Consider the following 27661-nt stretch of genomic DNA (forward strand, 5'->3'; position numbering starts at 1 on the left):
CTCACCTTAGGGATGTTGCGGAGTGCACTGTCAATGTGGGATGCATATTTTGACTCAAAGCTTATTTCTGTGGGGACGGGGCACAAACGTTTCGCTCATCAAGCCCGACCCCCCCTATGACTGTTTCTGTCAGCGACACATCTCTGTTCTCTGAATGCCAGAGCAGAGGTGGCCTAGATGGATAGTTAAGCACAGTAACTGAAATTTACTGTCCTTTTGATTTCTTTTTTTCTCGCCGTGAATGGATGTTCTCGTGTTGCTGCTTTCAGTGCAGCGGAAAATGAGCTGTGTAATTGTGACTGACCTGTGTTTTTGTGCTCCTGTCCCCTCCCCTCTGTGTGCAGCTGGATGCTTGGTGAAGCATTGTGGTGAAGATGCTTCGAACGCACTTAATGGGGCCACCGCCATGGAGTCGGGTCAAACGGCCACGTATAATGGGAGCTGGAGTCCTTTATCTGCTGCTGCTATCAACCTGTCTTGGCCAAGACACAGAAGGTAAAGGCAGTCTGTCTTCATGTCCCTTCCCCTGTCTTCTTGTCTGTCTCTTTTTCAATCACTCATCCTCTCTTTTTGTAGAGTTTTCTTTTTCGGCTTCACTGTTTGGTTTAGTTTGTTTTTTTTCGCTGTCTTATAATTCGGAGGTGAGTCAAGTTTGCTCAGCAGGGAGGCAACATCAGAATAGCACACATTACTTTTTTTCTTCCTCGAGGCTTGTCGTAGGTAGTAAGCAAATCTCAGTCAGCTGCAGTGTCACAGGATTTTCCTCATTCATTATTGATCCTCTTTGATGTGTGATAACTACACAACACAATTTGTAAAAGGGAAGTCAGTTGTTTCTTCAGTTTTCCCTTTTATGAAACCTTCTACGCAGTCATTTCAAATTCAACATTAACTTTTCACTAATAGGCGACTTTACGCTTGAGTCTCACTTAGTTAATAATTTACAGTACTTGAATTATTTTTACATTTTGCATGTAAGTATGAAATAATAATGTAAAGCTCACCTGGTCACAAATGTGTCAGACGTCTTGTGCAAGTTGCTCTCTACTTTTGTGGAGCATGCAGTACAGTAGGTTGCTGCACGTTGCTGATGCAAAATGCATACAGCAGTGTCAGTGGAATATTTTTAGCCACATTAGCACCGTGGTTCTAGGAAACCCTGGCTCTAATTTGGCTGAGCATCAGTCAGCTGGTCCACCACTTCGGCCCAGAGTGAAATCAGCCAACTGTTGGAGGGACTGTGGTGAGATTTAGCACAGAAATGAATTGTTACACTGTTCTGGCAAAGCTGATGCAAACCAACTTGTCAGTGTGCCATCACAGTCCCGCTGCAGTCCCATTAGAGAGTGAAGGCTTTTTATTGGGACTATTTTGTGAGACATGTAGTAAATTTACATGCTGGAGTTTTACACATTTGACATATGTTTATTTTAATACATTGAATAACAAAATGCCATTGTGATGTCAGTAAAGTATGGTCAGTAAAGTATAGGGGGGAAATATTGCTGGTATATCACCCATGCTGATTTATGTCTAATGTAAAAGAGAGTGTAGGTTTGAACTTGGAGCAAACTGAAGCAAGGTAAGACAGAAATGAAGTCATCACCGATGGGAGAGCTCAGCAAAATACTCTCTTGACTTTCTGCTCCATTTGTTGGAATATTAATATTCCATTTAACTCTTAGTCCTTGAGATTTATCTGGTTGGCATTTAGCTGACGGGGGCTGCAGCCAAAGGTGAATCTGTGTGTGTGTGAGTGTGTGCGTTTCTGTGCAGAAGTAGGAGAGGAGCATGTGCAGGAATCGAACATGGCTAGAGGTGCATGCATGTGGGTTTTTGGGGAAATATTCATCAGGTAGAGACATCCCTTCAATTCAGATCTGGCTGGACCCATCTGTGTCTGTTCATCACACCTGTTCACTTTGCATTCAATTACACCTGTAAAGCTGTGTTTCCTAAACTGTTGGCAGGCTCTCAAAATCAAACTGGATTGCAGGCGCTATTCTAGTGGATCTTCACATAACAAGAATAGTATGTTTTAATGAGCCTGGGTTTGCGGTTGACAGACAATGCTTTACTCGGTTTGAGTCCCCTCATGACACAAGTGCTAGTGTGTTTTTAATGAGCTGCAGTCCCAGGATGAGCGGTTGATTTTTGCAGTTTGGACCTCGGCCTGACAGTAGCACTAGTATGTTTTAATTAGCCTGGTCCCAAGGTAAGAAACTATATTTACTCACTTTTTCGTTTCCCAAGTGACAAGAATTCCAGTGTATTTTTAATGAGGCTGGATCCAGGGTGAGAGACCACACAACGTGTCAAATCAGACTTTGGCTGAAAGTTTAACTTGTGCAAAACCCTTGTGCTCCTGTTTAGTCTTCCCTAGAAACTTGTCAGAACTTCTGTAAAAAAAAAAACTGATTAAGATCAGAATACTTAAGTGCTCATTACCAAAATGGGCACACACACACACACACACACACACACACACACACACACACACACACACACACACACACACACACACACACACACACACACACACATTTACTCAACCTATTGCCATTGGATTCAAACTTGAAATTAGTGATTGCTACAAGCGCTAAAAGCAGATGGAAATGCAAACCCTGTGGTCTGGTGAATTCCTGCACTTGACAAGACTCAGATTATGAATCCATTTGAAGCCTGTCTCTATGTAGGCAGTGCTTCACTGGTTGTTTTAATTGAATGTGACTTATCTGTGAACGGGAACAAGTCGCAACAGAAGGCATGAAAAGAGTTCTAACTTGAGTTGTCGTACATTGGGAGTGATGTGTGTCTGTCTCTGTGTTCATGAGGCTCTGTCATGAAGCCCAAATGCCTCCTGCACCTGTGTGACAGTCTGCAGGAGTTCCTGTGCGCTACGTTGTGTCACCACCATTTCAGCGAGATATTACCTTCTCTATTCTTTTTTTTTTAAGTCGCTCCTCTCACAGTGTCTTTCTCAGGACAAGCAGCTCCCTGCAAGATGCAGTAGAAAAAGAGTAGATGTCAGTCCATAGTGTGACTGTGGCCCTTTCCCAAACCAATTCTGAGGTGTCACTCTGAATGAAGTCACTGTCACAGCTGTGTAGAGCACTCTGCATGAGAGGGAGAGCAACTCTACAGTGAGTAGAAAACATGCACTGATAGACAGCCCACTCCCTCGGCTGTTGATGTAGCCTTTTGTTTCAAACTATGGCTGAAACAAATCATTTTACTGTCGAGGCTCTGTGTGGAGTTTATATTCATGAGGACTCATGAAACATTTGCAGAAGCACAACTGCACTTTCTGTGATTTGAGTCCCACTGTGAAAATGCAGTGTTGGAAAAGTAGAAAAGTTTTTAGACTGCAGTGTTTCCTCTATTATCTACATGACCCTGAGAGCTCAACACACTGCAACACAAAGAAAAGATCCATCAACACATACTGCAAAAACTTACAACATATAGTACAGAGTACACACGCACAAATGCACTCCATTGACCTTTCTGAGGTTGTTTGTTTGTGTTTTGTCCATTTGTATGTCTTTTCTTCAGCTGCACTACGTTGAGTTCTCAGGGCCACTGATCACACCACTCATCAGCTTCAGAACACATTGTGGATGTTGTCCATCCACAAAGCAGCCTGTTAATATGTTGAGCCTCCCTTAAGAGAGTGGGAGAACTGAGGAAGATAGCGCAAAAATCACGAGGCCACGCTGGCATCGAGCCAATGCTGCTTGCATCGATTGTCCATCAATAGCACTAGAGCAAGTGATATTTCCATCCAAAAACTAGAGCCTGAATGACTCCAGACTTGTGAGTCGGTGCCAACCAGACAGTGAAACAGAAAACCTTCAAAAATAAGTGCTCCAATTACAGTTTTATACACCACATGCTAATATTTAAATGTACTTTGAAGTGAATCTGCAGTTGTGGCATCGGTGTCAGTGGTTGTTCCAACTTCTGCAATTTCTGCCTTCATACTGTATATTAAAACACAACATGTACAATCTAATGCGTTACCACACAGTGGCCCTCATTTATCAAACTTGCGCAGGATCTGGTGTAGATTCTGGTGTAAATATCAGTGTACGGCAAGTGTCACGTGTGATTTACTAAAAGTGTGTACGCTGCTGATTTCGGCGTAGAACCGGTGTAGTGGTGATAAATCCGGCGGCTGAAAACGAGCATAATTTAAATGTCACGCCCCGATATATTCCTGCTTTAGAGGCGTCGCCCTGCCCCTTTTACGACATGGAGACACGGAAGACGGCCAAGAAGAGGGACTTTACCGACATTACCGCGTTGAACAGGGAGAGGGCGGCAACATTAAATATCTGGACATTGATAGATTGATAGATTTTGTGATTGATAAGCGTCATCCCGGTGGATGGAGGCTGCAGACGCACGTGTCACCGACCACGTCAGGAAATCCAGCGATCTCATGAAATGCTCCTGCAGTTTACTAAACACAAGTGACTGAGGAGAAATCGTAGGCATATTACTGCTGCGAACGCGACTTTATGACCATCAGCACCGCTGGCATGGTTCGGCTGATGGAGGGATGTGAAACACCGGCCCGATGTCCCGCTGACGGGAAAAAAAAGAAAAGAAAAACACTCCACCGAGATCAGCTGCACCTGGACAGGTAGCGGAGCCCCCCCCCCCCCCCCCCGGGCTCCGGTGTCCGGCAGAGAGAGAGACTGAGGAGCCGTCCGGTCATGCTCTGGTGCTGCAGATGTTGGAAGTTTGTGTGTGTGATCTACAATAACAGGTCTGTCTGTCATTGACTGTTTCTGTTTACACAGCTGATTAACGAGCATCTGTCACATCCTGGTTTTTAATTCATCTCAGTTGCCCAAAATAAAACTCGAGTTATATTTTCAACACGGACTTGGTTTTATCGTTTCTTTTCTTTTTTGGCTACTTTTTTATCTTTTTATCAATATAAACAACAACAACATGTGGTCCACATCGCTGCGTTATTAGACTATGGTTTAATAATCACTCTGACACAGCAGCACTCCTTCCTGCATGTTCTAAGCTGGTTCCAAATGTGCGTACACCTGGTCAGAGCTGGCGTGAGATTTGTGCGTACCGTACGCTCACGCTCAGATTAATAAATGCCGATCCTTGCGGTGAATTTGGTGTACACCCATTTTTTTGGTGTACGCAAGTTTAATAAATGAGGGCCAGTGTGATGCTTATAATAACACCACTGTGAGATCTACAGCGCTGTGTTCAACACCGATTCCAATTTCCTATTAGACTGTTAGATTGTGCAGATGTTCATGATATTGTCTCCATCCCAGTGGGACGGTGCTAACGTCAGTTGTGGCAGTGTAGTGAGTTAGGGTGCTGCAGATTCTCTCTGTGTGTGAGAGAGAGGTTGTTAGTATGGACATGTGGATGTGGCTGGAGTTGGAGTTTTCAAGGTTATTTTAATATTTATTGCTACTGTGTTGTCAGATGTTTCCTCTGATGTGAATGTCTATCTCGTCTCTCCTCACTTCAGTGTTACTCTCCTTTTCTCCCCTCACTGACTTTCTTTACACCCACCATTTCTCCCCATGAGCCATCATCATCATCATCATCATCATCATCATCATCATCATCATCTCCCCCCTCTCTCCCGATCCCTGAAGCAGACTGGTATATCTTCAGGGTGTTCCTCCTGTCTGGAACTTTACCCCTCTCATATTTATTGCATGTTCTCCTCCATGCTGCTGCCACCTCCTGCTCTCTTAGTACTATATATTTCTTTCAAGAGACCTCAGCTTACGTTCATTGTGTTGATTCAATTGACTTCACCCAGACACTCTGTCCTTGATACTTACACATACGTACGTATATGCTTACACAGTAACATAATGCATCGCTGTTACGACTTTATTCTGCGCAACCTTTTGTGTTATTGTATTCACACCTGATCAGAGAAGGTCAAAGTTGAGACTGAGAAGACAACTAAAGGTTAAAGGTAAAGTACGAAGGAGCGTGAGATGAGAGCACATTCATGTCTGGTCTGAATTGAGAATATCTGCATTTGCATTAACCTTACTTATGAACATGGGTTTGATTCCTGGTTTGTCCTTGGGCAGGACACTGAACCCACACTTGCCTGATGTGAATGGTTAGACACCATGTGTAAAACAGTAAGCACAGTTTGAATGTGTGAATCTGACCAAAAGTGTAAAGTGCTTTGAGTGGTACCAGAGACTAGAAAAGAGTTATAGTCAATTTACCATTTACCATCCAACATATTCATCAACATTTAGCATTCAGGTGAAAAGTGAAGAAACACACTTAACAGCACAGTGTACAGTGGTTTTACTGTACAATAGCACTGAAGTACAGGTAAACAGGCCCTGTACTTCAGTGCTGTTGTACAGTAAAACCACTGCTCTGTAGCTTCTTCCAGCTAGCTTCTTGTTTCAGTCTGTATCAGCCTGACAACAAGATTTGGCTCAAATAGTTATGTTGAATTATGTATGAATTTGTATGTATGAACAAGAGCGTTTCATGTGTCTAGCCAGTTTAGCAGGAGAGGTGCTACACTAACCCATTGTAGACTAAGACATCGATATAGTTTTTAAAATCTTTTTATATTTCACTTTCTCTCAAAACATTATGTAATGCTTCTAGTGGTCAGAAACGCCACAGGGCACAACATCAACACTGATCTTGTCATCGCTTTTGCAGAAATAAAACATCTGTATTATCATAATGTCGAACTGTTCCTTTAAATCCCATCTGATTGTAAACACCTTTACATAATAATCAGATCCAGCCTGAAGCTCCAGGCAGCGGCGTGCTCCAGTTTGCTGGCTACCTTCAGGACACGTGGGTTATTCCAGGTGTGTTTATGTATTTCCACCATGTGTCCACAGAACAACTACAGGCTGATTAGCACACTACTGCTGTCAGCCGCGCTCAGCCCCACACCGGCCCAGAGCAGAGCTGACACACTGAGACAGAGACAGAGGGAGGGAGAGAGGGAGAGAGGCAGGATAATGGATAAGCCAGCGCAGTGACAAAGTGGTGATTCCTACAGCACTGAGCCCCAGTGTGTGTGTCTTTGTGTGTGTATGTGTCTGTGTGTCTCTGTCTCTCTGTCTGTGCGTTTTTGTTTTTTTTGTGTGCAAGCAGGTCGACAATCCGTTTTCTCCAGAGATACATCAATCTAACACAAGGTCACACTGACTCTCTTCTATAATCTTCCCTTTTTTTACTCCTCCCCTCTCCTCTTTTTTCTCCTCCTCTCACCTTTCTCCTCTCCTCTCCTCTCCTCTCCTCCCAGTCCTCCTCTTCTCCTATCCTCTCCTCAAATCGCCTCCTCTCTCTCCTCTCCAATTTTGTCCCCACCGTTTTGTGTGTGAGTGAGGAAAGGGGGGAGAAGCCTGATGAATGGGTGATGGATGAATGGCTGGATGGCTGGGTAGAGGAGAGGAGACGGAGAGGAATGGGACTCCAGGGAGAGGTGTAGATTGGTGTACCTGCTGATGGAAGCTTAAAAAGGACATGACATGAGAACTTTTAGAGGGAAAAAAAATCACTTTCCCGTATCTGTCTGCTCCTGTATTTCAGCCTTTTACTACAGTACCACCTCTCTCTCTGTTGCCTCTTGTTTAACACACTGTTGTACATTTTTAGAAGTCCATCCTGTCAGCGATAGAGTCAGGTCCGCTCACAACTTTCTGGTTTTATGCCCTGAAATGTATTAAAGGGATAGCTCACCCAAAATTGAAATTTCACTCATTATCTACTCACCCTCATGTGGACTAAGGGCTGGGAGAAGTTTCAGAGTCCTCCGTGGCTTCTCTGAGTTCCAGCGGGGCTCCGTGCAGCACTGCATGTCCATATGATGGTTGAGAACGGGGCTCACTTTTCTTCGTCCAAAAAGACACACCAAAAAACATCCAAATACCTCCATAGTGATCGTCTGTAATGTCCCTCTTGTATTGAAGCCCCAACATGAGAAATTGTTCCGAAAAAAATTTAAATAAGTCTATATTTTAAGCTTGTTTGTAGCGGAAGCTCCCAGCACTGCTCTTCCTGGTCCGTAAAAATCGCGCGAGATTTGGACGGACCATGTTGGGGCTTTAATACAAGAGGGGCATTACAGACGAGCACTATGGAGGTATTTGGATGTTTTTTGGTGTGTCTTTTTGGACGAAGAAAAGTGAGCCCCGTTCGCAACCGTCATATGGACATGCAGTGCTGCACAGAGCCCCGCTGTAACTCAGAGAAGCCACGAAATTTCAATTTTGGGTGAACTATCCCTTTAAGTGTTGACAGAGAGAAAGATTAACTAGGGTTGCAAAATTACGGGGATTTTCAAAGTTGGAAACTTTCCATGGGATTTAACGGGAATATATGGGAATTAACGAGAACGGGAATAAATCCAAAATTTACAAAATTGAAGGTTGGCCCTTAAAAGGGAATTTAAATATAGTTGGGGAAAATATATTGTAGCATAATCTTGGCTAAAACAACCAGATTTAATGCAAGTCCACCCCAATGTCGGGGCGGCGTTTTGCTCACTTGGTAGAGCTGCCGCCCATTTCCTGTCACTCTCTCCACTGTGCTATCAATTAAAGGCAATAAAAAGCCCTCAAAATATATATATATAAAAATGACCCCCAATTTCCAGTTAATTCCCATAAATTCCCAATAATTCCCATAATTCACATGGAAAGTTTCCAATTTGGAAAATTTCCCAAATTCCCCAGCTTAACTTCCCTTTCTGGAAATTTACAGGAAATTTTCCTAGAGTCTGAGAAGCTTTCCTGATACAGTAGGAGCCATGAAAAATCTCCCCTGTTTCCATGCACGGTCCGTGGCAGGACCGTTACAACACATGAAAGAAATGACTGGTGTAGCTTTTTGTCGTAACATTTTAATTTCCACTGCTTTAATAATGTGCTTTTAATAAGTTACTTATCTGAAAACAGCTCTTTGCATACTAATTAAGTTGTATCAAAAAAGCTTAGTATGTAATTAACTTAGAAACCCTGTGGAACTCTGTTAATGGCTGCACGCCCACATATACTGTGGGAATGCTCAATGCTCAAACAAACACTTCTGCGTAATATTAGGCCACTGTGATTCCAATAATGAATTAATTGATTTCATTGTATGCTTGTGAAAGAGACTAATGCATTTTACGCAGCTTAAGCAGTCTTTTTAAAGTCTTACTCCAAAGATGAACGACATCAAAAGACATCCCACTCCATGCAATTGCATATTTTATTTTTTTATTTCCAATTGATCTTAAATTACCCATTTCATTTCAGTCTAGCTCACAGGAGTGGGCAGTTGTGTCATCATATTCTTTACTTTGTGTTTTTTGTTTGTTTATTTCAGTAGAGTCTGTCTTTTCAGAAATCGGATCAATGCCATCGTGTCTTGAAGTCACCTCCGTTTGCTGCAGCATGTTGAAATATTACTCCACCATATTTTGGACTTCACCATCACTGAGTTTTCCCTTTCACAATCTAGACTCGAGGCAAGGTAGCCAAGCGAGTGTTTAACAGATGGTAACAAGCAGAATTCAGTCGAGTACAACTTCAAACCAAATGAGCACAAATATTTCACAATATGGCACAGAGGGAAAAAAATGATTGAAAAGATTCAGAAACTATTTTAAACTCGTATTAGAGAGAAATGTGTTGCCTGAATTTGCAAAGCGAGCAGTCTAATTATGTCTAATTGGTTTTTCCTACTGATTTGACACAGGTTTTTAGCATTGTTTTGTGATGCGATTGTGTCAATACATATCAGTGTCACAATACACAGAACCCTTACTGGTCTAATATACAATTAAACTGTAAATTTGTGAGTTTTTTGAGGATTTTCTCACCTTTGTTCCATCTGTTTCTACTAAGCTAAGCTTCATATTTAGCAAACAGACACGAGTAACCCCCAGTGAGACAGCAAATAACATTTCCAAACATTTCCTTTAAGGTTGTTTGTTTTACTTGAACACATTTACAAAATTCATCTCCAAATCCATTTTCTATTGACTTAAAAAAAAGAAGCAAACAAACAAGGAAACAGAGCATAATTATCTCCAGAAGACTGCCTGCTGATTTTCTCTGTCCTGTGATATTGGGCTCACAGTGCATCAGTCACAGGCCCAATCTCAAACATCATCAGATGAAATGAGTCAATTATTTCAGTGGAGGCAGGCCAGTGCCGCCTGTGATATTCTACACTGTCATTTGGGAAGAAACCATGCTCAGCTCAGCTCAGCTCAGCTCAGCGGGCCAATACTTCATAGTAGTGTGTCACATCTGATATACACTACAGCTGTAATTAGTATTCTGGGTTTATAACGCATCCTTCTGGTCTACCTCAGCTTTTATATGAACATGAACTAGGGATGGGAATGACACGGGATTTGGAAAATCGATTGTCGAGGCCCATGTGTCGACTTTTTGTCGAATTGTTGGCCCTTTTTTTTAACAGCAGCAGCAGATACGCGGGGGGGGGGGTTTAACGTGCTTTTGTTGTGGTTTATTAACACTGCTGTTGGCACGAGCGGACAAGGCAGCACGCATTCGGTTTCTTTTTTTTCTTTTTTTTTCCCTGTGCATGTCCGCGGTCCTCTACGAAGGATGCAACCATTGCATCCACCTGTTTTGCCCATGGTTTTGCCCTTTTTGCAAACCCGGACTCGTCATCAACAGCACCATCACCTAGACTGCAGGGAGCCCGGACAGCTGATGTGACTCTGTCACCTGTCAGCATGCGCGCATGCTCAAGTAGCTATCCCATTTAGAAAAAGTGGTTTCATTATGGGAAAAGTGGCACTTTCTGCTGTTTATTTGAATAGGAAATATTGAAAGACAAAATGCAATTTACACATGGAAATTCCACAAGCACCGCCCCCTCGACATGTCGACACTCTATTTTATTTGTCGACAAAAAGTCCCATCCCTAACATGAACATTTATAAATGCTCTATAATGTATGTAAAACTAGTGTGTAGACAAGCATGTTGTATCTTCTGTACAAACAGTAAGGTGAAAAGAAAACAACTTGTGGTTTTAAAAAAGACTCAGAGATTGATGAACTGCTCCTTTAATGTTATGACAATAACACAACATTAAACACTGATATTAATTCCTTTGTTGTTGGCAGTGTGACAGCTTTTCTCAGTAGAGTGAATCCTGAGTCAGTAGGCTACACCTACAACATAGCATGTGTTGTGGGGTGTTGTGTGTGTGTGTGTGCGGGTGTGCTCATGGACACACAGTCTGTGTATGTATATTTGATGGTAACTCGAGCACGTGTGAGTGCAGACAGGCTCATGGGCTTGAAGTGGGTGAACCGCATAAAGCAGCTCGGCTACAGTATGCCTGCGTTGCGTTGTGTTGTGTTGTGTGAAGATGCATGTGTGTGTCATGGAGATAGTTGCTAAGGTGTGTTTGTGTTTACTGAACAGCAATGGCTGTTTTCAAGAAGCTCCGGCTGTTTGGACTCTGGTCTTCAGGCTGCAGTCACACTCACTTATCTCTCTCTCTCTCTCTCTCTCTCTCTCTCTCTCTCTCTCTCTCTCTCCTTCCTTCTCAGTTGACTTTGTTTTCAAAGGGGAGTTTTTTCTCTCCCCCTCCACCCTTGGCAACCCGTACCTGCTTACTGTGCCTGCCAAATGTAGATGGAAATAATTTGAATAGTAAATAAAGAGGATATTGATTGCAACAGAACAGGTTTAAATAAAGAGGCGGTGAATGGATAATAAATCTGGAACAGGCCGAGCTCTTCTCATTGACTACCTGTGATATCGTCTGAACACAGCGATCTAATGCAGAGACCTCAGTCTCATGGTCCACACCTTGAACGCATCACCCCTGCTCTGCTTGCACAGGCTTTTCATCAGCTTTACACAAACCTGGCTCTAGATGGATTTATACACTTGTCCATGCATAAAAGCCTTTGCAGTAATTTTTTATAGAATTTTTAGAAAGAGGAGAGCACAGGAACACACTTATCACACAATGAGTGAGTGCTTGCAGGAGGACAAGTGCACATCAACGAGGGAAGAGGTACACTGGTAAACTTTCAAGGGTGAGCATAAGGAGACACTTCAGGAGCACAAGAGAACACGAACAGCCTTATTTGATGTCTTATACAAACAAGTGCACTGTTGTGAGGAAATCTACCTGTGACCTGTTTGAAAGAGAATTTGCATTTCATTGTTATACATATTTCATCCTGAGTTTGTGTGGTTGGTGGCTCCGAGCAGCACCAGTCAAGTGTCACGCAGAGAGGCAGTGTGTGGTTTAATATAGAATTACAGCAGTGTGTGGCAGCTTGATTGATTTAATGTCTTTGCTTAAACTTTTACGCAATTATGTGGACACATTCGTTTTAATCAAGATTATACTTGGAGGAAGCGCCTGTACATTTTCTTCAAATTTACTGCAGACGCAGAGAGATTGGACTTTAAATTAACGTTACCTGTATTCAGGGTTTTTCATTTTTAGCTCAATTCATTTTCCAGATCGTACAGCGTGCTCATCCGTCGCTTTGCATTTACAACCCAGGCTGTTTACTGTTTCATCCCATTTAATTTTTATTATTTGAGAAGGGGAGGAGGGGGGTCATACTGACAGGTGGAGAGAGGGAAGCAGATGAAAAGAGACATGGGAGGGAAGAAACTATGTGGAGAGAAAGAGACGGAGGGAGAGACAAGAGATGCCCCATCAAGAACAAATGACTGGTTAGTAATAGATGAGGGGCATCAGCTTACACTGAAGGATAAAAAGGCAGTCAAGCAGGGGATACACATCTGTCATCTGCCGTTCACACACACACACACACACACACACACACACACACACACACACACACACACACACACACACACACAGGCCAGCTGGTAGGAGTGTGATGTAACTAGTGACTATTGTTCCATGGCTCATGCATCTTTCTAGACTGCTAACCTGAGATGCACCCGTAGAAGGAGAGCTCACTGCACTGCACTACGCTGCTCCACCTGATCCACATCAACAGTTACTGTGTTGGTCCAGTCCAGTACAACAACTGGACCCAACCTACTGACATGTCACGGCAGCACTCCATAGAGATACCACATAGTAAAGTGACACTTTACATGATGCTTTTAATGCTCATGACTCGGTTTGAAAGGCTGAGCTGCAAACAGGATGGAGCCACAGGCTGTGAAGGCAGCTGCTGCCCTGTCTGAAGCTGTCGCACCACCCAGCTAAGTCAAGCAGCTCTACTAATGATCTGTCTAGCTGCAGTGACACAGACCTGTGCCTGAGTCAGCCACCAGTGAGGTGCACCCACTCCCACTGTGGCCACAAGCAGCAGCAGTACACCATACTGTAGTACTTCTGTATCATTCATCTTGTGTTTTCTAGCTTTCTGCTGCCATCTATGGTGTTTGGGTCAGTTTTGACCCATGTTTTAAATCAGCTGTAAAACACACTAAAACAATTATTTATCATCCCATATGTTTCTCATCTCTTGGTTACATTGTTAGACTTCCTTATCCATGAAAAGGTTGGTTTTGCACTTATGATTTCAGCTTTAACTCTAATTGTTGTTCTTATTATTATAACCGGGTCAAAATTGACACTAACACCACAAATGTCATAATTTTAACCAGAACATAAAAAAAAGCCTTGATACTATAAACACATTTATGTGGTACTTTTATGCATTCAAAACCTTGAAACGGGTCACTGGTGACCCGAACACCAGAGAAAGGATATAGTACTTGGAGAGGGGTCTGGCTGCAGACCTCCACCGTCAGGCTGCTTCCGGTGCAGGCTCCACGCTCAGGCTCCACGCTCAGGCTGCCTCCACCGTCAGGACAGGAAAAAACAAACTTTTTTGCGTCCCCAAAAGGAGTCCGGCATTTTCTTCATTTGCATTGATTCCACCATGACAACAACACGGGTTGTGTTAACGTTACCGTTTTAGCAGCCGCCTTTAGGATACATCTATTTATATTATTACCGACTGAATGTTTATATGTGGGTGAGCTGTTGTAATTTTTAAATTAGTTAACGGTGGTTAGCAGTTGACGCTCGGGTTATTTGTTGTCTAAATGAAGATGGAATAAGGATTAAATGTTTTGTTTTGAGTCCAGTCCGGGAGGAATAGGAGGCTTCACGACACGATGAGTTCTGATGTGGAGAGAGAAGTCATCCTGGAGCCGTTTAAGTTCAAAACACGTAGCGTATTTCTGACCGACGAGGGTATGAGAATGGGAAATGGAGGACAAATATTGTTGAATAAAAGGCAACAATGAAATTTTGTTATTTTGTGTGTTTTCATTACCTATTTAATGAACACCTGATTTTCATTATACCATGAAGAACACTGTATGGTAATACAGTTTTAATTTAGGGTGAAGAGTGACCTTTCACGTCCTGTCTGGGTCCGGTTATGAATTCGTGAATATGTTTAAACTTAAACTAATGATGCTTTGGGCAGCATAGTAGCCTACGGTAGCCTACCTTTATTTCTTTTTCTTTTTTCTTTTATTTTTTAAATAAATCATAATACTGTGATTATCTCATAGCTCCCCTGGTAGAGTCACCGCAATAACTGCAGATGTACAAGTAGCACAGGTTCGAGTCCAGCCTGTTCTGAGCATATCTTTCTTTTCTTTTTTTCAGTCCGACTCCGGTATATTTTATTTTATTTTACCATAAGTATATCATATAAAAGACTCAAGTGGAATCATGCAATAGACTAAATAATGTGGAGCAATGAAAACAATCTTAGTTAATTATGTTGGTTGATGGTTTCAAATCTTGCTCTCTACTGTACGTGTGCGGAGATTAGCCTACTGTAAAGCTTAAGCCTTTGAGCAGATGCATCAGCGTTGTGTTTTGAAATACATTTTTCATATTAAATCAGATCTTATTTAGGTACACTAGGCCTATCCTACTGTTAAACCATTCAATGGTAAATAAGGTGTTTTTTGTTGTTGTTTTTTTGACAAAGACTGGAACTGAGGTTAAAAGTTAAAGTTAAAATATTAAATATTTTTCGATGAACTTGTCGCTATGTGGACAGAGTTTAGGTCTATACCCCATTTTGACAGTTAAAGTAGAAGTAAGTGGTCCGGTCGTTTTGGCTAATGCTGCGTTCCAGGCAGGCTTTTGAAATCGTAAATTACAGCTTCAAGTCACAACTTACGACTTTGTAGCGTTCCAGGCAACCCACTCGTGTTTTTCCGACCTGTTTTACCGGTGAAAGTCACTATAACGGCCACTCGTAACTTCCGACCGGTGAACTCGTACCAGATCGAACTGATAGGACTTCACGGTCGGAAAAATACGAGTTTCCTTGAACGCACCATAACAGTCCTCGTCCCTACGTCACCACATTCACGGCGTTCCTTGGCTGCACACACAGCCCTGCATGCCGTTCTCTCTCCTCATTGGATAAAAACTGTAGGATACGATAAATGTTTTCTCCTCGGCTCAGAGCAGAGCAGAGGGACTGACAGACCCGTGTTTCAGTCCAAACACTCTATGTAAGTGATTGCTGTCGGAAGATATAACTATTTAAGACTTATATTAACACAAATATATCACTTACTTCTGCTTTAATGTTATCAGAGACGTTCTATATTATAATGCAATAATGTTGCTGACAGACTCGCGTTACATTGTTGTTGCCGTTTCCTCCAAAAATGTCTACATGATTTTATTTTGAAGTTTCTTGCGTGCACTTCCTGTCTGACAGTGGAGGCAGCCTGAGCGTGGAGCCTGCACCGGAAGCAGCCTGACGGTGGAGGTCTGCAGCCAGACACTCTTGAGTACTTCTGTATACAGCTATACCTATGTGTAATGCATTGGAAATAATTATGTAGTAGTAAGTAATGCAAAACTAAACCAAACTGGCATTAGTGATATCTTGCAGAGAAAATACTGCTCTATCATCATAATGAGGAAATGTGTTGAATGTATTCACAGTACGCTGTCAAAACTGTTTCCTTTAAATACCAGTTCACATAAAGGATGTTGAATTTTTTAAATGATGTTTTGACATCTCACATTCTTTGTATGGAGGGAGAGATCTTGAGTTGTGTCTATAACAGCGCTGGCTGTAAGGGACCAGTTTGACAGTTTGGGAAAAATGCTTTGTTTGTGTTGTTTCTGAGAGTCAGCAGATCAACACCGCCCTTCTGACTGCGCATTCATCCTGGAGCTGAGCTTAGCATGAAGTCTGGGATCCACCATCTATTCTAGCCGCCATGTGTTCATCTAAACCAACAACAGAAATGTGTCCACACCAGATGTTTTACTTCTGCTGCGTTGTAATGATTGTCACATTTCTTGGATTGAAAGAAAAATATCAGAGGTGTAAGAAATGCAGTGTTTGGTCTGAGCGGTCAGTTTAAAATCAGCACGTCTGTGAGCTAAGAAAACATTTTTTTCTCCTTTGCACCGTAACAAATTGGAAAAGCAATCATTTTCAGCACGAAGATAAGCTAATTCAGAGCCGTAGAGCGCTTTAATCTATATTTGGGAACATTCAATACCGTCTCCCCTCGCAAGAAACAAGAAACAATGAATCCCGGGATAATCTATAATGTCACACAGTTGTAAAGCTTAATCATGAAGGGGAAGAGAGAGATGGAAAGAGAGAGGGGGAAAGCCAGAGAAACGGTGTGATCATTGTTCCATGAAGTCTATTTTCTAGGTGAGCAGATATCCGTCTTTCAGCCTTCCCGTGGGATTCTTCCCAACTATCCTCGAGAGCTGAACAATAATGTTGCCCTGTCTGGTTGAATGTGGGTGTTCTGGTATTTCTTGTATCCTGGCAAGGACGCAGGGATAAAGGAGATCCTCCCTCTGAATGGAGCATTTTAAGCCTCAAGCTCAGTTAAGAATTATTTCTCCATATACTAAATACAGTAAGTGTAGGTGGTGGCTTTGAATGCAGGTGAAGGAGCTTACAGAGATAAACACATCACCGTTTGTGTACTTGCATGCAGACACACATGCACGTTTCTTATTTGCTTGTACACAGTTTGTCTACTTATGTCTTTTTCTGCCTTCTGCTTTTCATGTTTGACCCCCTCTTTATTTCTCTGATGGTTAATTCTTATTTTTCATTATTCTTCCTTCCTCTGCTCTCTCCTCCTCCCTCCTCCTTCTCCTCTTCCTTCCCTCCTGATGGGATGTGGCTGTTTCTTTTGGCAGATTGGCAATATGAGGGTAAGAACCATCTCCTTTCTCTTCCTCTCCTCACCCTGTGTTAGTTGATTAACCCCTGCTAACCCTGCAGAGATGGTCGGAGGAGGTTACGCTCCTCGTAGATCCATTATTCTTCGCTACATATGTGTTGTCCTCAGAGTGGTTCATTTTTACTTTTTCAATTTCTCGCTGTCTGTATCTGAGAAGATTCCCTGCCCTGTCCATCATCATTTTCTCCATTTTTCTCGTCTCATTTTTTCTTCCTCCTTCTAACCTCTTACACCTCCCTCCTTTACTCCACCCTCCCCTATTTTCACCTTCATTCTTTTCGGTTCTTTGTTGTTGCTTCTCTTAACCACTCTCTTCATCTCAGATACACCCACACACCAACATATATTCATATATATTGCACTGTGCGTGCTGTTGAAAGTTCACCTCAAATCCAAAAAGGGAAACTCTTACAGAGTGATTGCAGCAGGCACTTATCTTTAAAAAAAAACTTTTTAAAAACATTTTCCTTAGAAAAACTAACATTCATAAAGTTTCACAATCAAGTTTTAGATTTCAAGTTCTAAATGGATATGAAGAAGTGGCAGTCAGACTGTATCAATGCTAACTGTTCTTCTTTTCCACCTCTCCAGAATGTAAACTGTCTCGGTCGGGTCCTCCAGCTACCATCATTGCCATAGATGAAGAGAGCCCCAACGGTAAAGTGTTGATCTTTACTTTTTCCTTCTTTACTTCATGATGAATGTGTTAAGTCGTTGCAGCAACTCAGACACAACACTTTGTCAGAATTTAAATTTTTGAGATAATCGTCACCTTTTTTAGCGATGCGTTAAATAAACATTGCTAGATGATCTTGACCTTTTCAGCAGCTGCTGATTGGCATGGCAGGTAGCCTACACTCATTCATATTCATTAGGTCTGTGCCAGCGGAGCCTGATCCCTGTTGCAAAGGATGAGACACTGGGTCATTCAATTTCAGCTACGTCACTGAGTGTTAGTTGTTAGTGTAAACAACAAAAGATAGGAGTTTGTCTGCATCTCTCATGCTTGTGTTGCTGTTCAGTCATAAACTGCTTCTATGAAGCAATAGTGTGACATTTTGTGAAACTTGTTTATTTCTCTCTTGCTCTTGCAATCAGTAGCTACAGTACCACTCGTTGTGTCAATGTGGAGCTACAGACAGCTAAGCTTAGCTTAGCATGAAGTCTGGACCAAACATAACAACAAAACCCACCGAGCTTCACCTCCAAAGCTCATCAGCTCAATCACTGTGGTACATCTCGTTTGTTTAATCCGCATCTTAAATCTCTACTTGTCTATACAGATTGAACAAACAAGATGTAACGTGTTAATTGGCAAGCTCAGGCTGTGGTGGTCAGACTTGTTACCTTTGGCCTATGAGGCTCATGCTACAGCCTCTTCCCTCTATAGAAGAGGCTAAACTAAGTCCAAGTTCATGTGTTGTTTATTTTCATTGTATTGGTTTATTTCAGCTCATAAATAATTATTTTGGTTTTCAAGACCTTGACATTGTCAGGTGGTTGTTTTGCAGAGAAAACTTTGACTTAGAAAGACAGGATAATATTAACTTCTCCTCTTCTCTTCTCTTCTCTTCTCTTCTCTTCTCTTCTCTTCTCTTCTCTTCTCTTCTCTTCTCTTCTCTTCTCTTCTCTTCCACCTGACAAAACAAAGATAAGGCTGCCAGACTTTTCAGACTTTTCACACACCTTTTATCTGAACACCAAAGGAAGTCTCCATGGCGTGTTTAGCTAGCTCAAACTGTATTTATAAGCTAATTACTGGCTCCTGGTTTTGATGGTTGTGCCACTTCAAGTGTTTGTAGGAATATAACCAAAACACACCATCCCACAGTCTGTTCAGATGTGTTTTAGTGGAAGCTTGTGTGTTTTTTTAACATGTTCAGCATACGTTCAGTGTAGACATCACATTTTAATAGATGGTTTTAACCCTTACTTTAATCACAAGTATATTAAGTTGTATAGAGACACCAAATCATATAGCAGAACATTAAATATACACAGACAAGTAGCTCTGTGTTTTTAAATCCCACTCTTTTCCTCAGCCTACATAAACTGCGACATAGCATCATGTTTGCCATGTCTGCTTTTCAACAGGGATTTCAATAGTGAGACCTGATCAGAGTAATCCTAACTGACATAAAAAGAGATTAACATAGCAACAGCAGACACAGAGGAGAGCAGTGTCTCCCATCTCCTCAGCTGGCACGTCTGGATCTGTTATTGATGGCTTCATCACTATTAAGCTATCCATCCTTTAATTCCTCCTCTGTTCTCCATTTTCACTCCTCTGTTCTTCTGTTCCCTCCCTTGGTATTCACACCAGTCTTGTACTGGTAATTATATGTAGGACTTTGTTTTGCATTTCCCACTTGCCACCCATGTTGGCCGAGCAAGACAATAAACAACATGATTTATTTGTTTTTTATTCATTTTTAATTCACCACATGTTCTGTTTGATTTACATTTAGTTATATTTGAAGGTAATGTTTCAGGAGAGAAGATTAAATTGTTTAATCTATATTTTAATTCCTCCTTTTTTGCATAGGAGTGTAAATAGATACAATATATATTCTCAGCCTGCAGATAATGTACAGCAAAGCTTTCAGCATTAGCCTTTGACCCAGCCTGGCAGGCCAAACCCAGGGCGATATAAGCTCACTAAATGACACATGGCTGCTCTTATAAAGCTTATTCCTGTGTACACAGTGTAAGGTGACCCGGATGAGCATATCAACAGCTTTATCACCTCTTCTTTGGGCTCATCTGGATTTCAACAGCTGGACAATATTGTTCAGAGAGATTTAAGTGGATTATCCAGCTGAAGCTGTGGAGGTGAGGAGACGGGGAAAAATAGGATTTCGAAAAATAAGTGGGGCAGCCCCCCCTCCAATACCCTCCAGCCCACATTGGAAATTACACCCTTGCATTGACACGTTGTCGTTCAGTTGCAAAACAGTTAATGTTTGCTTCAATTCAACATAACACAATAGAAGTTTAGCCATACAAATAGAACTATAATGTGTTCTTTTGTCAAATTCTGCATGTGTGGTACTTAAACACAATTTTCTGTAAAAAAAAAAAAAAAAAATGAATGCCACTTCGGCCATTTGGGTTCATAAAGAAATAGATTGGTTGTAAAATTGTATCTGTTTAATAGACTCTTTTTTTGAAAGATAAAAAGTTGAAAGATCGGCATATTACATGGGGAAGCTCGGGCAGCAGCCATGTGTGTTGCATGTGACCATACAGTATATGCGCATACAATACTGCACATTAGTGTGCTCATTTCACCATCACATTGTGTGTAACAACACGTGTGCGCCTCTTGATTCGCCCGATTGTGCGTTCTTTCGTTTGAGCACTAATCCTCATAACAGGGTTGTCGAAGAATTATTTAGTATCGAAATGATTTGTATGCATAATGTCACGTATTGCTCTGTGGCTGTGAAATAGTGTTACGGATTTAATAGAAAATCTAGCTTTAGGGGTGGTGTTAGCAAAAGGGAGAGAGACTTGACGAATGAATGGGGGGGGGGGGGGGGGGGTATACAAGTTAGGGATTTTTTTTTTCATTAGCCCGGGGAAATGTCATAAAAGAAGATAATACTGAAATTAGGAGTGTGATTTGATTTTAATAATATCTAGTAAAAGGGTGATTAGACTGAGTGGATATGTGTGAATGGGAGTGGGACACACTGACACACACACACAAGAAGACACACACCAAGACACATGACTATCTCCAGTTCATCCAGTTCAGCAGGAGGCTTCAGAACATAGAACCATGTACTGTGCACAATAACACCCCCTGATGCATTAAATGTGTAATTTAGCAGATGATGTGACTCAGTAGATGTGTCACCAGCTCCAATGTGTACACACAAACATTTGCTTAATTTCTCTTGTATCCAATAAAAAGGAGAGGCTGCATTTATAATTCACACGGGTGGGTGTTGTAGAAGACTATTGCAACTCAGATGTGCTGTCAATAGCGAGAGCTGAGACAGAAGAAGCTGTTTATTTACTTTTTTTGTCCTTCAGTCGCACACTTTTCTTCTCACCGTATAAAGCGTTGACAAGAATTGCCTGTGAGCTTTGAGAGTGGTGACACAGGTGTCACACAGAGTCACCGCAGCATGACAGAGGGCTGGTATCCAAACAGAGTGATGTAAATGAAACACAGATAAACACAGGTAAAAGCTCAATTACAGAGGACTCTGGAGTTGAAGTGCGAGTAAATAAGCTGTCATTACTCATTTTAAAACCTGCGCAATGTGACCACAATATATGAAAAGACACAAAATACAGTGAAGAGATGCTCTAGGACCTGTAACATGATGAAACCAGATCCATTGAAATACTAAATCTGAATCTGAACATCTTCTTACTGTGATCAGCTGCTCTCTACTTTGGAAAAAAATCTCAAGCCTCTGTTCCATGAAATTAACTTCATTTAGTCTCCATTCCATCCTCACGACAACAGACCGACACAGGGCCGCTAAAGACCGCAGCTGATTGGTCCCAGCTGAGCTCATAGTTGCCAAGATTACAGTTTCATAATTTCATGGGTTTAGATTCTTATTAAACTGTGTATTATTACAATGCATGAAATGAATGCGCTTGATTTGTAATGACAAGTGATGCTACAGTAGCTGCAGGTTGTAGCCTACTGTTCATCCAGAATGGAAGGTTGAGAAAACTTGCTGACTTTTTGTTATGATTCATTTTATTTTATTTTCCTAAAGCCAGTGTCATACCCAATTTCAAACTGATGTTTTGAGAGCGATTAACTTCCACATTAAGATTCCTTAATTTGTTTGAGGGAGAAAACTGCCAACCGCGATTAACCCAAACATCTTTACACTCAAATGTCAGTGTAAATGTGCTCGGTTCCACTCAGTAATGGCGGTGGCTCTTGAGTGCACTACACACATCAGTAGGCAAATTTATCATAAGAGAAAACATATATATATATAAATATAAATGAATAAAAACAAGTTCTTTTCTGCATCTTCACCAAATTCTAGATAACATTCATGTGTTTAAGCTTGTCCTTCAGGGTATAAACTCTGTCGTTGAATCATCTCAGGATAAACGGCACATGAACCGTTTACATCCACTTATTCTGTTGTCATATCTATCTATGAATGTTTGCCTTTAATCTGTCTTTCCTTCCCTCGCTAAAGGCTGAAGTAGCAGGTGGATGTAATGATTACTTTTAAACCCACGGCTTGCACCTGCCTTACACCCCACTGATGTCTCCACATTCACTTAAGCTAATGTCCTGTAAAAATTCTATTAATGTGTCACCACAATGCTCATTCTCTCTCTATTCTCTCCTAATATCCTCTTTATTCTTTATTTCTATCCCCCTCTCACTCAACCCACTCTTTCTTGCCTCACTTTCCTCTGCTATTTGTCTCATTTTTCTTACTTTCTAATTGCCCTTTTTGCCTCTTATTTGAGACACTGTCTTGCTGTTGCTGCACACACACTCTCTGGGCTCCATGCAGGTTCTGCATTTGCACCTTAACACATGGGTCAATTTAATCAGGTCCTGCCGAGTGCAGCATTCAGTCACACATCCTATAAAGTGAGGTCACTGTGAAAAGAGCCAATTTATATTAGACCTTCTATGGAATTGAATTAGATACAGATCAGTTACACAAGGTGTAGGCACTTTCCATTTCTTTCTTTTTTACCTGCACTTCTGTTCTTTTACTCATTTTGCAAGACAGCAGCAGAAAAAATGCAGAGGACTAGGAGAGATAGCATGAAATGAATTTCCTCTAATGAATTCTATTTTCTATCCCATTTTTCATAAAAAGAAACCAATTTCATTAAATTTCCCCATTTATTTAACATCAGCAAATCACAGCAACACATTTGACACGGTTTCCATGGTAGCACAGAAGGCCATGACCCAATTTTATGTCTGGCAGATCAGATATGAGATAGTTCTGTATGTGTGTATATGTGTGTGTGTGTTTTCATTGTTGAATGTGCGCAGATGTAGTGAAAATATGATTTTTCTAGCAAGCACACACGCGTATGTACACACACACACACACACACACACACACACACACACACACACACACACACACACACACACACACACACACACACACACACACACACACACACACACACACACACACACACACACACACACACACACACAACCAAACACAATCCTGCTTGCTGCCTCAACTTTCCTCTCTCTCCAAATCTCTGTCTTGATCTCTCATTTCTAATTTTCCCTCTTTCTGACTTTTCTCTCTCTCCCACTCAGTCTCTCTCTCTCTTGCACACACACACACACACACACACAGTTTGCTGGTGACACAGGACCAGCTTTTGCCTCGTTCTGCACTTAGAATGTTTCACACAAATAGACACAGACAATTATGACTTGGGCTGAGAACCTGTTATGCTTAATCATGTGCTGAAGGATGGTTCTGTGCTGTCTTACACACACGCACACACACATACACAACAGTTTTTGGATTAATAATTCAGTGTGCAGGGCCTGGTAATGGGTCTCCCATGGTTTGAAGCTGCACTCAGTCAAGCAGTTAAACTTTTTGCTTCTCTAGTGTTTCTTTTTCTACCCACCTGTTCTAATTGTTCCCACTAAACTTAAAAATGACAGCTAGCATGTAATAGCTGTATATTTCATACACTGGTTTATAAAACTGATCAAACATGTGAAAGCAGATGTGAATTTCATGAAATACGTAGTATAGCCTACATGAAAAGCCTTAAAACTAACATCAAAGTTGCACTTAGAAATCTGTGAAATGCAGCTTTAGTTTTATTGAGCTTTAAAATGAAATACAAATACTGTATATACGGTTACAGTAAAAAACTCAGGTCTCTGTGCTTTCGTTGGCATTATCATCATCAATCGCTGATAAATTCAAAACATTTCTTTGAAACTTACATGTATATATCTATCTGATTCTCTAGCTGTTTTTTCTCTCTTCTTTTGAACTTTCTTTGACTCCTCGTCCTTCTCCAGCAGCTCTTGCTGGCTTTGTATTGATTGAGAGACACAGTATGCATCACTTGAAATAAATGTACAGCCGACAGTTGCTGTTCAAATTATGTCCTGTCTCTCTCTTTCTCTGTTTCTTTCAATACTCCTCTCATTCCGTTGTTTCACCAGCCTCATTTGACTGTGTTGGATGATGCAGGTTTTCTTCAGCCTGCACTGATGGTCCTATTCAAATATTTACTTTTATTTATTCTGTTTTATGTGAAAATCATGCAGAACGACCAATATGTTTCCCTTATCTCTTGGCAGACCAGGTCTCTCTCTCTCTCTGTCTAATGTTGATTTTGTTTTCTATTTCATGTATTGTATTCCAGGTATTGATACAGAGAAGGCAAAGCGATTAGCCTCCATATCTGCTCTGACTCTTACTTGATTTGATTTGACTGAACCGTTTGCTTTTAACTCTCTCTCTTGTACTGAACAGTATACTCTTGCTTTTCCATCTCATTGCCCTTGACCCGTAGCTACAGCCTCAGTATCATTTCCATACACTCCTGCATGTGAAGCAAAGCAGAGAATTCTCTTATTCTCTGTTCTTTCTCTAATACAGTATAGTTCAATTCAGGGTCAAACTATTAATCTGTCATAATCTATTTCCAGGAGCTCTTTGTGTTGTTCAATGTAGCTGTTTTTCTTGTGTTTCCAGGAACGTTATTAGTGGAGAACATGCAGATAAACGGTGTGGCGGAGGGTGCAGATCGTACCATCTCTCTTTCTCTAAGGGACAACCACGACTACTGGGTGATCCTGGACCCCTCCAAACAGGCTCTTTACCTCAACAGCACAGGACGCGTTCTGGACAGAGATGTAAGGAAACCAAACCACTTTATTTTACTTTTGTATTTTGCTTATGAACAATTTTTTCATCTTTAACCCTATTTTGCTCAGATCAGTTTAGCTCATTAGTCTAAAGCCCTATTCGCACGGGATTAGTTTTACCTGGGGACGTCTGGTCATTTGTAAATTGCATTCGCACGGGATAAGTGAAGTCTGTATTTTTACTTGAATTTACTGACATTAAGGCTCCGATATGACGCTGCTGTCACATCCATGTGTGAAGCAAATGTAAATAAAATGTCAAAGCACAACGTGACTTCGCAACAGTAGCCTATGTAACGGATGTGCACTCACTCCACCCATAAAAGACGTGCTAACCAACCCGTCAAGTGGTTGTCAACCTCTTGGCGAAGAGGTTAGCATCGTCGCCTCCGGTGCGGGAGGTCGTGGGATCGAACCCCACCTAGGGCAGGCCGTGAGAAACACAACGCAGAGGGCCAGATATGACATCAGCTACACCTACAGTTGTTGTCACGATAACGGGCCGTCACGGCATTTGTATTAAACCTGTTGAAGGCTGCCGTCATCCATCTCCTCCTAAATTTCACTCTTTTTATGGATCTGAGCTGTTTATTTAAATGGGTCTCCAGCACCGATACAAGCCCGTGTTTGCACCTAAAACGCCTTCAAAAATGCTGCTCATAATTTCCACCGCAGCCTCCATGTTTCAACCCGTACAGTATGGTTTCAACCGGGGAAGAACAAAAAAATGCCCCTCAATTACTGAAATGCAGATTCGCACGGGACTAGTTTTACCACGGGACGTCGGTCTTTGGTGAAATATAGTAGGTCATTTGCGGGGGAATTTTTACTTTACAAATTACTGACATGGCGCATTCGCACAGGATTAAGATCACAGACGTCCTCCGCAATTATTACAAATTACCAGAGGTCCCCAGGTAAAACTAATCCTGTGCGAATAGGGCTTAAGACAGATGCAAAATGAAGTTCTAGTGAATGTGCTGCTGCTTCTAAAACTGAGAGCATGCTGAATGAAGACGTTACCTTTCTTATTTCTTTAGTTCTTGTTTATCTTTTTTCATGATAAATGTGGTGGAAGCAGATTTCCTGGCTGTTCTGAGAGAATCTGAATCAGAATCAACCTCCTGCTGTTTTTCTCTGTCAAGAAATCCAGCAGATGTTTTTCAAGGTCCCATTTGGCACAAAAAGTAGAATAGCAGAAACTGGCAGTCGTCTGTGTGACAGTTTTATTCATTTTGTTTTACTTTCTGGTAAATTATGTATTAACCTGTACCACTACTGTACCCTCATCTCTACTTCCTGTGTGTGTGTCTCTGTCCCAGCCTCCCTCGTACATTCAGTCCATCGTGGTTCAGGTTCAGTGCACCAACGAGCTGATCGGCACGGTGATCTTACACGAGGTCCGCATTGTTGTCCGAGACCGCAACGACAACGCACCTCGTTTCCAGCAGCCGAGATACTATGTAGCTGTCAGCGAGGTAAAACACACACACACAGTGTCACAGATACACACACATTTCTGTGCTGCTGCTGTCTGTCATGACTGCAGGTGCAGAACATGTGTGTGAGACTGTACTGAGCTTTTCAGCCATGCTGCTCTTTGGGGGCCACTTGTAGGTCTCTGGAAATTCTGGACAGTAAAAAATAGGGGTGGGCATTGCCAAGGACCTCACGATACGATACGCATCACGATACTTGAGTCACGATACGATATGATATTGCGATATCCAAATTTTGCGATATATTGCGATATTCTACATAGTTCACTGAAAAATGTGAAAGGCATTATGCATCTTAAAATCTGAGTTGTATGTACATCAGACGATAGTGATAATTCATGGGACAAACTGAGTCAAAACAATGTAATTCAAATTATCCATGCCATTTTATTGTAACTATACAAGCGCAAGTTACAACAACATATTTGCATGAACAACACACTGTCTGAGGTAGCAGTACAGTGACACCTCACGAAGCAGAGGTGCAGAAGTTGTACTGGATTTACATCTGAAACATGATTTATTATTTCAAATTTTGAATATCGATTTCGTATCGCAATACAAAATATCGTGATATATTGCCGTATCGATATTTTTGCCCACCCCAAGTAAAAAACCTCCCCCAAACAGTATTGTACATGGCATTCTGCTGTCAGTATGAAGGGAAAAGTTGGGTTTTTTCGGGGAGCAGGTATGGAAAGATCTAAATCTGTCATTTGAAGGCTTTCAGCACAGTCTTTACACTGCCACAGGTACAGTTTGTGTGTCTTCCACAGTCTGTGCGGTGGCAGAGTTGAACTAGTAGAGGTTCAAACTTAAACTGGACAAGGATACATGTAGCCCACTGCCAGCGCAGGCAGACCCTGTAGAATATCTTATTATACACTCCTTCCCAGCCTGTCCAATTCAATCTGTCCTCTCAACCTCTCCCGTCCCCTTTCTTGGCCTCTCTTCTGTTTTTGCAGCTTCCCTCTCTCCACTCCCCTTCCCCCTTAACTTCCAAAGCCCCTTCACAACTCCCTGCTCTTCATTATGCCACCTTTC

At 41.7% G+C, this 27661-nt stretch overlaps 1 protein-coding gene across 1 annotated transcript in view; it reads left to right on the plus strand.

The window, feature by feature from the left end:
- Nucleotides 1–434: 434 nt before the first annotated feature.
- The window catches only part of LOC311002292 (protocadherin-15-like), a gene marked incomplete at both ends in the record, with an annotated part of 162954 nt that continues 135727 nt past the window's right edge, over nucleotides 435–27661 (plus strand). The window contains 5 exons of the mRNA XM_083993613.1: nucleotides 435–495; nucleotides 17196–17210; nucleotides 17831–17896; nucleotides 24946–25106; nucleotides 26441–26596. Of these exons, the coding sequence (XP_083849739.1) occupies nucleotides 435–495; nucleotides 17196–17210; nucleotides 17831–17896; nucleotides 24946–25106; nucleotides 26441–26596 (459 nt within the window). The remainder of the gene's footprint in view (nucleotides 496–17195; nucleotides 17211–17830; nucleotides 17897–24945; nucleotides 25107–26440; nucleotides 26597–27661) is intronic.

Source organism: Trachurus trachurus (genome assembly GCF_905171665.1).
Source record: "Trachurus trachurus genome assembly, chromosome: 19".
Classification (NCBI taxonomy): Eukaryota; Metazoa; Chordata; class Actinopteri; order Carangiformes; family Carangidae; genus Trachurus; species Trachurus trachurus.